This window comes from Pleurodeles waltl, chromosome 4_2 (genome assembly GCF_031143425.1).
Source record: "Pleurodeles waltl isolate 20211129_DDA chromosome 4_2, aPleWal1.hap1.20221129, whole genome shotgun sequence".
In the NCBI taxonomy this organism is placed as follows: domain Eukaryota; kingdom Metazoa; phylum Chordata; class Amphibia; order Caudata; family Salamandridae; genus Pleurodeles; species Pleurodeles waltl.
The window spans coordinates 108,139,019-108,151,584 of NC_090443.1; the positions used below are offsets into that span (position 1 = coordinate 108,139,019).

The window sequence follows — 12,566 nt, forward strand, 5'->3', positions numbered from 1 at the left end:
ACTTCCAAGGTGTAGGAATAACTCCTGCATGTTTTTCATCGTTTGTACACAGTTACTCACCCCACCATTTCACCCACTTGAGTCTGTGTACAGTCTGGGTATAAACCTCCTAAACCACAATGTGTTCGAGAACCTTGTGACCATTTCAGAACCCATCTGGATTACTCGCCCATTCTACAACATACATTTTAAGCATGACGCATTTTAAGCATAATGCACCCTGGTTTATGCCATTCAGCAGCATAAAACAGAAAGGGACACATTTCCCTCCAAGCTTCCGTTTTTGAAAACAAAAGCTGTCGTGTCCATTTTTTGTAAAGTACCAAGGGGTTAGCTCAGACTTAAGTAAATCTTACCTGCCTCTCAGGTTCACGGCATCTTCAAATCGTTTCTCATTCATGGCTTTCGTGACATCTTTAGTCTAATGAATGAAAAATAATTAAAAACAAAAGCTGATATAAACTAATTTTGTATATTCCAATGTCATGCATGACTTTTTCAGAGCATATCTGTTTTGTGGTCCTTTAAAACCATTAAACTGAGAGTGCTACGTGAACAGATTTTTGCAGTAACCATAAAGCTTTAATTCTCAGTGAGTCAATAAACTTTTTCAACCTAGTTTGAGACCACTAAGAAGTGAGATTAGCATTTTGGATGGGACGGAAATGGACAGTTTGACCAATTGGTATCCCCAAGTCCTCATTATAAGGATGCCAGGTAAAAATGACTCGTCACAAAACAGAATGATAAGCAACTGCTTTCAAATATTCACAAACTCCTACAGAGAGGGGTATCCCAACACAGGTCACCGGCACAAAAAAGGTGGAAAATGGAAATAGAACTTTCCCTCTCAGACACAGAGTGGGAGGACATCTAGAGTAGGGCACAGATTTCTGGTGTAAAGCAAGTCAAACAAAGAAGCACTCTCAAAATCAGTTTAATATTAGTACTACACATCTGAGTGTGTACACAGTTGGTATTTGGTAAGATCAGTAAACTTTTGGAGAAACTGGGGAGAGTTGGGCTCACACATTTGCTATGGGAATGCCCTAAACAGCATCGCTATTGCTGGGGGGTGCCCTCAAACATTAACACTATGTTTAGTACCAATATTCCACAATTCCCTTTCAGATCTGCACTCAGACTCACACAGCCTAACAGACTATCGGCTCTCTGAGCAGACACAATATGGCTTTGAGGCGAAGGCTGCCTGGCATAAACTGTAAGACTAAGATGTAACAAATATCACATTTTCATTTCACAGATCGATGAGGTGTGGAAGGAGGAGGCGGGTGGGTTGTTGATTGGTTCATGACGTTGTTTATTTTAATCAAATAATGGAGAATTTTAGAAAAGCAAAATCGTACCAGCCAGTGGATTTAGGTGGGCGTTTCTGATAACTCTTTTTAAAGTCAATAATAAGTCAGTAATAAGATTTAAACCATACTGGTGCCAGGACCAATGATCTTGTGTTCTGTCATCCAAAAGTATCAATACTATGGATGTCAATAATTTTGGGATGCTGGAACCCAGAGTTGTCCATTGCAGGTGTTTTAAAATGTGGGAAAAACTTGTAATGTGGAAGTACAACACTTCCTAATCCAGTTGCAAACTCTATTTCCAGTCAATATGGAATCATATGTTCCTCGGAATGAGGGCTTTAGTCGATGGTCTTATATTCAGATTTCTTGCTCTCAAAAGTTAACAAAATGAAATGTCATCAGTTTCACAAGTATCCTGAGATTGCTCTAAATGTATTTGTTCAATGAAGTGAGTATTGTGAATATATGATTGACAAAATTGGGCATTTCCTAAGGTGCCTAATTCAGCACAATTTAACAAAAATAGACTAAAGGATCTGAAAAGCCCAGTTGGGCATTCTGAGAGATGCTCTGGATCAGATATGCAGACTTTAAGGGGGTTGGGTGAACTGAACAGGGCATTTGGAATCAGGCCTTCTCTGCAACAGGCAGCCAACATATGATGCAGAGGCCTACATAAGTACAGCAATTTCAATTAACCACACAATTGCATTTTTTGCTTTAATGAAAGTGAAATAAAAACAAGCAGATAATCGCAACTTTCAACACAGGAATTTACTCAATTGTTGTGGTTGTGCTCAGACTGACAATGTATAACCTTGTCAATATACAGAGAACGGACTGTAGATATTTAATTTACTTTGACTTATCAATATTTGCACTGGCAATATTCATAGATGCCAAAAGTAGGTCTGAGTGGGCCTAAGCCATTTCAAACTGTCAGGACAACCACTGATTAAATAACGGCCTTCAAGTTTCAAAGTGTGTAAATAAGCTCAACGTGAACATCCTAAAAGCCTAGCAAACATCTCCCACTGTGGCCTATTGTTTTCCACTGTGTAATTTGTCTCGTATCCTTGGACTAAAGGCTGCAACCACCATTTATGAAGTCAGGGGCGTGATAAAAGGAGGACAGGAGACGAGTGAGAGTGGAGGAGGACCCTGAGCCCTGAGTTCCAGATCCCATAACAGAAGTAAGATTAAAGGGAAAATCAAGCCTGGTTTTGCGAACACCATAGTCCTCCTAATAAAATTCTCTGAAAAGCCCGAGTAAGCTGAAGGAGCAGTTGCTGGTTAAATCGTGATTGCGAGTTGTGTGGAAATCCTACACTATGAGGCCTTTTCTCTGCAGTTTTCAGCAGCAAAAATCTACTGTATGCCTTGCCCCATTGTGGTACCCCTATCTGGGCTGTCCCTCATCTGCTTCTGTCCATGTGGTGTTTTCACTTCCTGCTACGAATACAGCATTGCAAATAAGCCTCCGAATAGGTGTGCTCAACGTTGCTAATCAAGGTCACAGTTTCAGGATATCCACATAAGATAAACGCTTATTCAATGGATCTAAGTTGAATAATATACTTGATCAGCAGACTGGCTTAATTTCTGGTGGGATTCTAGGCCTTAAGCACCATCACTTGACACCCATGCTCAAGCTGAGGTACATGTAAATCAGCTCAATGCTCTAGATATGCCCTAAAAAAACTGGATATACAATGCTCTATTTGGGGGTACCAAAACTGGAATTATTTTTGCTTGCTCACCTTTTAATATCAAAAGTCTCTCAATGTCAAAAATCTTTCCATGTCAAATTTGAATTAGTATCCACTATAACTAAATGTGGGTTTAAAATGTGCCATAGTTTATGCCCAAAAAATAATAGTGTTTTTCTTAAAACCTGTTAGCTAAGGAATAGCTTCCACAAATATAACTCTAATTCCTTATGTGTAGTGTACAAACAACCCATATTAGCACACTACAACAGAGGGCATTGCTGCCAAGATCAGTAGGGTAAGGAGTGAGCCAGTGTATCAAACAATCATGATACCTAGATGCTATGAGCACACTGTTCCTGTGGGTGAGGTACTCACTGTGACTTAATACAGGCATTTATTCCCTCATTGAGATGAAATTCAAAAGATCCAACAAGTATTAATAACCCTGGCTTGAAATCCACAAACAGGTTACCTCTACTTGAGTACTTCCTATATAGGCCACAATTAGGTCAGTCTGGTTTAGGTGATGGTATGTTGTGTGCCAGAAGTAATGTTTCTGGCCGGTATCCCTACACCTAAACTAGCTAGTCTGAGGTAATTCCAACAGAATGAGGGATAAGCATGCATACCTGCTTTTATTGATGGGGGGCTACGTGGCAATAGGTTTAGGAGGCAGGGCTGCAGGGCAATAGGTGAGGCTAGAGTGAGCCCAAAGTAAGAGGGTGTACTTATCTTCTTTGGTGTTGTTGGAGAGGGCCTCATGCGATTTCCTGGCCAGATTTTTCAGTCTGTAAAATCCAGCCCAGTGTTAAAGCACCTTGGAAATACTGGTATGGAAACACCCCAGTAGTTATAGTTAGGTGAAACGTATCCTTTTGGTCCATCACACTGCCAAAGTTGTAATTGGATCCTAGGGTACTGGGACATTCATCAGGCTCCCTTGCCCGGGGATACGCATGGTGCTACATTCTAACCCCCGGTTGCAAGGGTCAAGCAATGTTGTAAAAGAAATGTTTACTTTCTCCAGTTTCCACTCTTTGTCCTTTCCCTCAAACATTGGCAGCAAATAATAAGCTGTTGAGAAGCAAAGGGTGGGATAAGCATCAACACTGTGATGTCATTATGGGTCATTAATAGCCCAAGAATTTACTTCCACTCACCATGGCATCTATTGTCAAGATTCTCACACCTCCCCAGTGTGTCCAACTTCTCATGTGCACTCTAACTTTCTGAGTCTCAAATCATCCTTTACAGTCATATGCTAACATGCTACCTCACCAGGCCTGGACCTGCTCAACCCCATCCACATGGCTCTTCCTTGTGATATTGTAACTGGATCTGGGTGTTTCACAATTCTCTTGTCCTTCTCATTCTCCAATTCATAAGTTTTCAAGTCTGCCTCGAATCAAGAGATATTTGTTAAGCTGCACAAAGGTGGACCTTTTCCACACAGGGTGCAAAAACATTAGGCCTAGGGTAACACATGGACAACCTTTTCCATATGCAACATATGTGAAGACCTGAAGGGTTCTGGATTTCACCCGTTTAACCCTCCCAGGGATCCATGCTAACAGCACATCCCACATGCCCACTACAGTTTCCTCATGGTCAGGATTGAAGTGAAACTTTTCTCAGGGCTTAGACACCCTGGAGATATGAAAATAAAGGACAACATAATTGGAGCTATACCTTTTGCAGTCATTGTGGCACTCAATAACCATAATTAAAAGTTATGTGTAGCAACCAAACCAGCACACATCGACAAGGTAACATCTTATAGTTCCAAAAATCAATATGAGATATCTTGAAATAATACCAAGGAGCTTGCCTTTGTTACTCACCACTTGCACACACTCCATGAGAGGGAGGCGGATGGCATGGTTCCCAGAGAGACTTACAACACAAGCCGGTGTATCAGGTGTTGCCTCCAACAACGCCATCACAGCTTCAACACCCATTCTACTTCCCTAGCCAAAGACAGCAAAACACACACGATGAATGATGCACACAAACACAATTCACTTTTTAAAATAATTAAAATTTACTCAGCACAGGTAAAAAGTTAATTGGGGATTGGGCAATGCTAACATGCAATACCTGATTACATGAAAGCATAAGAGGCACTGATTTTGCCATATGCCACATTAGGGATAGCGAGAAACTACAGAGTTAGGCTGCCTTCTCTGGACAAACATGATTTCCAATAGTACAAGCTATATGTCTTACCAAAATTCGGTCAAAGGCGGACGGGGTCCCACCACGTTGGACATGACCAAGAACAGTCACTCTTGTGTCATAACCAAGTCGTTTCACCACAAGCTGTCAGGGCATATTTAAAAGCAAAAAAGCAGACAACAAATGTTATATCTTGAGTTTAAATAGCAACTCACAAACAGCATGATTCACTATACAAATAAAAGGGGTTTTATTAAGTTAAACTTGAATTAGTGTAAATTCACATGTGTAAGTTTACTCTTGCACTTTGTACTAAATTTACTATATTAGGCCACTCACCATTTGGAAGTGTTATTTACTACAAAGTGGGCCTGTATGTCTCCACCTGCTGAAACCAGTGTGCAAGCCTCATTTACCACTGTAAAGTTACTGCTTGTAACTTTTCACATGTAGGAGGAGATCTCTGCCACCAGAATGGAGATGTCCCAAGGGAAAATTTAAGGGTAAAGTTAAAAAGTTTAATAAACTGTATAAAAAATAGTAAAAACATTGTTACATTAACTAGTAAGGTAAATAAATGTAATATTTATTTTATAATTATGTATTTGAATTGTAAAATAAAATAGAAAATGTTCCAGTACTATTAACTTCACTTTAAAATAAATATTTATTTATTTAAATACAATTGAAATTGAAATTATGTTTTTAAGATTTATTAAAAATCCACCTAAAGTTAAATGTCCATAACTATTTGTTATTCAATAAAACATATTGCCTGTTATGTATAGATTTAATTTAAATGAATGTATTTAAAAAAAATATATATTTATATATTTAAAGAGTTTAATCAAATATTATAATACACAAAATATTATTTCTAATTATACAAGGTATTTTCTAACACAATTAGGTTGATATATATTTTTAAGAATTCTAAATAACTTATTTTAACCTTGTTTCCTATGGGTGTCTATTTTAAGTTCCTGACCCCATCATTTTACATAGGATGGTGTTGCACTATCAATGGTTGGCATTGCCAAAAAAGTATTCCTCACCCTTACACACTTGTCTTTGATCAAGATACAACCCAACATTCATAATGAAAAAGAAAATAATTTATTTTCTTTATATAACCCTCACTCACTCTAAAAGTGGCATGCTTCACCATCGGGTCCACTTTGGCGCCTATAAGCCAAAGTGGCTCAAGTAGATTTCCGGAGCTCTTGAGATAACATGCCGAGGGTCTAAAGATAAAAATACCTCACTACTCACTAAGGTACCCCATCATTATTCACTGTGGTATTGGGTATTGTTAAAAATAAATTATATTAAGGGGTCTTTTTCTAAGACATTATGGTTCTATGACCCTCTTTCAAAATCTTCGACATGTTTCAATGTGATACTACCATTTTACCTTACATTGCATACTGTAAAATATTCTATCTACCCTTTTCCTCTGTTTACAGTTTTAGGAATCATCTTTAAAGCAATGACCACTCAAGCAAGTTAGTGTGCTCCCTGTTTGTGTGTGATTTTACGCATCACTAGGTCAGGGACCAGGGATCCTTCCTTTGATTCTTTCATCCTGAAGAAAGCCCAGGCCCATCTTATTGGCCAGATAAAAGGGCTGAAACATGTTGAAGATTGAAAGGGCTGAAAAATGGTGCTGTATGCTTCAGTTTACAGCTCTGTTCAAAATATATTGTCTCAAAAGCCAGACGCATCATGGGTAGTTCTGGTGAGAAACTCTACCAACATTCCAAAACAAAGGGTCTGGGGACAGTAACTGGAACTGTAATTTCTTCTCATCAGAAAATCAACTATGTCACTTCAAGAAAAGTCGATTTTGGTATCTCACAGCTTATTTCAAGATTGGCAAGGCTGAGGATTCGCAAAAAGGCTTTTCTCCCGAGTCTAAATGATATCAATTTTGTTTAAGAAATTTTCGACAGTGCACCCTAGTATTAACATCACTTTTTGGTAGACCTGACATTTGGCCCTGCAAAAGCTTTAACGTTCCTTTTCCTATTGTCTTATATTTTTGCAGTAGATAATCCTCGACAGTAAGTGCTTAGAATGCTTCTGGCACATTTAACACTACATCTACAATGTCATCAACTTTAACAGAGAACAGACTCTGGAGATGCTAGCACAGAGAATGCTCATGACAACAGAACATGTGTTATTCTAGGGGCATGAAACATGCGTGCTAACATTTTAGAAAAAGAAAGTGGAAGATTTTTAAAAAGTAAATCGGGAGAATGTGTTTCTCCCATTGACTTCTATTGACAGAGAGTTATTTTCAGGCTTGAGACAGCCAAAATAAAGCCATTTTATATATTCAAAATTGAGAGTCTCCCACCTGAATCAGGTCTATTGGCATGTATGCATGAAATGCACCACAAGAAACATGGGTTGCAGCCCCTAATAAACCAGTAGACTGCACCACAGTAAAAGAAAAGCTGCACTTGCAGAGGGAGATATGCCTGTTGAGAGAATTTAGAATGGGCAAATCTCATTCTGAACTGAATTCAATCGATACCTGGAAAGCACACTGCCCTTTTTAATGTCAACAGAGGCAGACAAAAAGGCCAACAAGGCCTGTCTGTTCTATATTCCTGCCTCACTCTCCCTCTGAACCTAGATTGAAGTAGTTAGTGCCAGCATTTATACAGTTTGACAATCCCAGCATTACATACGGGGTGCTGATAAAGAGGAGACGTTTACATTCAGCTGCCGAAAAGTCACTGTGCTGTAGTTTTGGGCTTCTCTCAAGATGTTCTTAAATGTCCCTTCCTAGTCTGCAGAGTGCTGCTGGCTAAAAACCAGTGAGTATTCGGTACTTGTAAGACTGCACTCCCCACAGGACTTACAGAACAGTGTTTACATAGTTGCGGCAGCTGCCAGGAAGGGGTGGAGGGCTGGGGGTAGCGGATGGAGAAGGGGGCACAGGCAGTAAAAAAATTGTTTTAATAAAAAGTTCCAGCCATCTCTCGCCTTCTCCCTTCTCCAACCAATCCTGACGCTTCTCTCATGCTGTTACACAGCATGAAAGAAGTGCTGTGATTTGCCTGAGCGGGTAGAAATGCTGCTCAGAGAGTGAGCGGGGCACTGTGATGGGTCTCAACCCGGCTGTAAAATACAGCCGGGTGGAGTGTTTCTAAGTGTGCATGTCAGTTTGGCCAGCCTCAGACGGCGGCCAAAGTGACATGCACACTTAGAAGTCCATCACTACTCCTCGTCCACTTGTTGACGTGGAGGAGGCTGGCCCCGTCCCGTCCTACGAAAGTGGAAAAATAAAGGGATAATAAGATGCTTTTATTATCCCTTTATTTTTCTGTTTTCAGCAGCTGGGCGACCCTCCTCAGCAATAGTGGAGGGGCAGTCCCTGTGTTTACAGTCTGAATGCCGTGCAGTCCTAAGTACACAGTAACAACAGGGAAGTGCTTAGAGTCTGTGTGCCTGACTGTAGTAATCACACGACACAGCTAGTGCAGCATTCACAGTCATTCTCTGTAATACAATGCAGCTCTAAAGGAAAAGGTAAAAAGACTGGAAGACATCTTAACCTTATCAAAATGTGTTCATGCTGCAATCTGTGCACTACTTATTACAACTTCAAACATTGCAAGACTGCCAACAACAGATTAACAAGACAGGTAACAATTAAAACTCACTTTTTTAACATCTTCAGAGGTGATGGGGTTCCCTTGTAAATCAATTGCTCCCTCTGCGACAATGATGATATTCAATCTAGATCCTCGGCCTCTCGTCTGAAAAAAGACAATTATGTTTTTAACATCAGCATTAATGATACTACTACTAATAATAATTTTAATAATAATAAATGCTCTATAGTTTTTAATACTAAAGCAATTCTCTTTCCCAGTGCTGTAAATAGTTCTTATCACCCACTTTAACTGCCCTCAATTTACTAATCCAGAAAGGATACAAGCTTGGATGTCCATTCGAGTTTGAGACTTGCTGGCCGGCCTAAATGTGAGCTGCAGTGCTTCTTCGCTCAGCCACTTTAATAGATCATATTTAACTGAATGACATTCACAAAAGTTTTACTTAAAGCCACATTGGCAATGCCTTACCCCTATGAAGTATACAAAATAAAATATGTAACTCGCCACATTGATCCTGCTATGCATCACTCCATTAGAGAATGACACAGAAATCATACCAAAATTAGAGGCTAACCTAGGGTGACAAGGTAAGCATGTTGGTAAAAGACAAGAGGAATCCATCTGAACTGGCAGTGACCTGCACACTAGCAGTGGTTTGGCAACCTAGATGCAGATCGAAGAAACAAGCCAGCATAACAACACCTGACAAACAGGTTACTTACCTTTGGTAATGCCTTATCTTGTAGAAACTACATCAAGCTGCAGATTCCTTACCTTAAAAAAATCCCCAGATGCCAGACTTGATCCGGATTTTTTGTGTAAGCAGTACCCCTGCTCGCCTGTAGGCTACATTGTTCGGCTCCGTATAGCATTGTCGGCGTCATCCAAGTCACGAGTAACATGCATGATGCAAATAAAGGCACCATCCAGGGTGCTGATGTCAGTTTCTTTTCGCTACTTTACACCCCAGAGTGTGGAGCAACGTAGAACACTGACCACTGGTGTGCAAAACTAGGGCCCTGAAAGGGGAAAAACCCTGTCGCTAGAAATCTGTTTGAGGAGCTGGGAGGATGGGTGGCTCACTAATGAATCTGGGGCTAGATATAGTCTCTACCAGGTAAGGTGTTACCGAAGGTGAGTAACTTTTCATCTGATAGAGATTTCTAGCCGCAAATTCCTCACCTTAGAATAGATACCCATGCAATACCTACCCGGAGGTGGATCTGCAAAGACGTTTCACACTAAAAAGTCCTGCAGAACCGTCACAATCAAAGTGCTCATTCCGACGGACTGGACTGTCCAGGCAGTGGTGCTTGGTGAACGTGTGCAGATAAGCCCACGTTATTGCCTGGCAGATGTCCAGGACCAGAACGCTGCATGCTTATGCAATGGCAGCTTTAGCGCTGGTGGAATGATCATGCAAACCCTCAGAGAGTTGCTTCTTGGCCAGTGCACAGCAGATTAAACTGCAGAGCACGATCCAAAAGGAGATGTTCAGTTTTTGCACAGCCTTCCCTTCTTTGCTCCGACATACTATACAACCGGTTGGTAGTCCACTCAGAACTCTTTTGTGCAGTCAAGGCAGAAGAAAAGTGCTTTTTGTGGGTCCAGTCAGTGGGGTCGCTCCTGTTCCTTAGAGGGATGTGGCAGAGCGTAAAAGGGAGGCAGGGTGATGGACTGGCCTACTTGGAAGGGAGTGACAACATTCATCAGGAAGGAAGCTCTAGTGTGAATAACCAGCTTGTCTGGGGAAGGTACAGAGGCTTTTATGACACAGCCTGGAATTCAATGACCTACCAGGAAGATGTTATTGTCACTAGGAAGACCTTCTTTGAGGGCAGGAAGCCTGAGGGGACAGTTGTGCAGTGGCTCATCAGAAAAGTGAGGACTTGATTGAGGTCCAATTGAGGCATGATGAAGGCTGAAGGTGGAAACAGGTGTTGAAAACCTTTCAAAAGACTATTCACAACAGACAGTTTGAACAGGGATGGCTGATCTGGCAACTTCAAAAAGGCTGACATGTAAGAAAGATAGCCCGCCAAGGTGCCCGAAGACGAGCCCTGCTGGGCAAGAGAAAGAATATATAGAAGGACTTGAGAAAGGGGAGCAGAAAGGAGGCCAACTTGCTTTTCTGCACACTATGTCACAAACTTGCGGCAGGTGTAAGGACTCCTAACTGCCAAGATACCATTGCAGACCTTGGGCGGAAGGCCGAAAGCTGTCAGCTGTCACCACTCAATCTCCAAGCAAGAAGGCAGAACGTTGACAGGTTCGGAGGGAGAACCCTCCCCTTCTGCTGTGACAGGAGATCCTCCTGAAGAGGCAGCTTGATTGGAGGACCAATGGCCATGCTCAACATCTCGGGGTAACAAACTCTCTAAGCCCAGTCCAGAGCCACAGGGATGGGCCTGGTTGTTCCTGATCTTCTTGAGCACTTTGGGCAGGAGTGGTATGGGCAGAAAGGCGTACAGGAGGCCTGAGCTCCACCCAAGACAAAAAGTGTCTCTGAGAGACAGCCACCTTGAAAACTCCAGCGAGCATAACTGACGACATAACGCTTTCTTGGCGCTAGTGATCAAATGTAACCAAGGCTCTTCCCACTGCTGAAAGAGACCTTGCACCACCTCCAGATGGAGACACCGTTGGTGAGCCACTAGGCATCTTCGGCTGGATTTGCACACCCTGGCGATCAGGAAGGCTGCCAAGTGTTGAACCAGCAGGGATATGCTATGACATTCCAGCCATGTCCAGAGTTGCAGGGTGTCTTGCCAAAGGGTCCATAACCAGACCTGCCCTGGTTGTTGCATTACTACATGACAGAGGTATAGTCCATAAATACCTGCACTAGCCTTCCCTTGATGAAGGACAGGAAGGCTTTTAATGCTAGCCGGATAGCCCAGAGCTTCAGTAGGTTGATGTGGAGTCTGGATTCCACCAGAGACCAAAAGCCTCTGATCTTCACCTCTCCCAGGTGGCCGCCACATGCAGGAGTGAAGCATCTGTCACTAATGTCGGATATGGTTGGGGAAGGAAGAGGGTCTGCCGCTGACACAATCTTGGTTTGTTAACCACCACTGCAGATCTCTCCAAGATCTGGACCATGTCGAAGAGATTTCCCTGGTGCTGCACCCACTGGAACTTCAGGTCCCCTACAGAGCTTGCGTATGCCAGCGGGCATGTGTCACAAGCAGAATGTAGGAGGCCATGAGGCCCAGCAGCCTCAAAGTCAGTCTCACCAAAACCCAGGCTGAAACATCAATATCATAGCCTACAAATCCTGCACTCGTGGTTCAGGATGATAATCCTGAAACTGCACCATGTACAGAACAGCTCAGATGAAAGGGAGGGTCTGAGAGGCAGTCAGGTGTTACTTTAGTACGTTGATAGTGAACCCCAGTGAGAGCAGGAGGTTTGCCATAGTCTGCAGTGGGAGATGACTGCCTGGGGTGAGCCCGCCTTCAATAGCTAGTCATCAAGATAGGGAAAACCTGGGACCCCTCACCATCTCCATCACTTTGATGAACACCTGAGGGGTTCTGGTAAGGCCAAAAGGGAGTGCAGCAAATTGAAAGAGTCCGTGGCCCACCGTGAACTGCAGGTAACGACTTTGGGCAGGCAAGACGGCAATGAGCAAATAAACATCCTACAAGTCCAATGCTGCCACCCAGTCTCCCAGAGTGGGGGCAGACAGAACTTGGGCGAACATGGGCATTTTGAATTTCTCC

At 42.2% G+C, this 12,566-nt stretch overlaps 1 protein-coding gene across 3 annotated transcripts in view; it reads right to left on the reverse strand.

The window, feature by feature from the left end:
- Nucleotides 1-12,566, reverse strand: part of LOC138292322 (ATP-dependent 6-phosphofructokinase, muscle type-like) — a 227,795-nt gene that overhangs the window by 57,066 nt on the left and 158,163 nt on the right. For all 3 annotated transcript variants that reach the window (XM_069230870.1, XM_069230869.1, XM_069230871.1), the window contains 4 exons: nucleotides 8,887-8,982; nucleotides 5,261-5,353; nucleotides 4,876-5,001; nucleotides 357-421 (listed from right to left, as the gene is read on the reverse strand). In XM_069230870.1, the coding sequence (XP_069086971.1) occupies nucleotides 357-421; nucleotides 4,876-5,001; nucleotides 5,261-5,353; nucleotides 8,887-8,982 (380 nt within the window). The remainder of the gene's footprint in view (nucleotides 1-356; nucleotides 422-4,875; nucleotides 5,002-5,260; nucleotides 5,354-8,886; nucleotides 8,983-12,566) is intronic.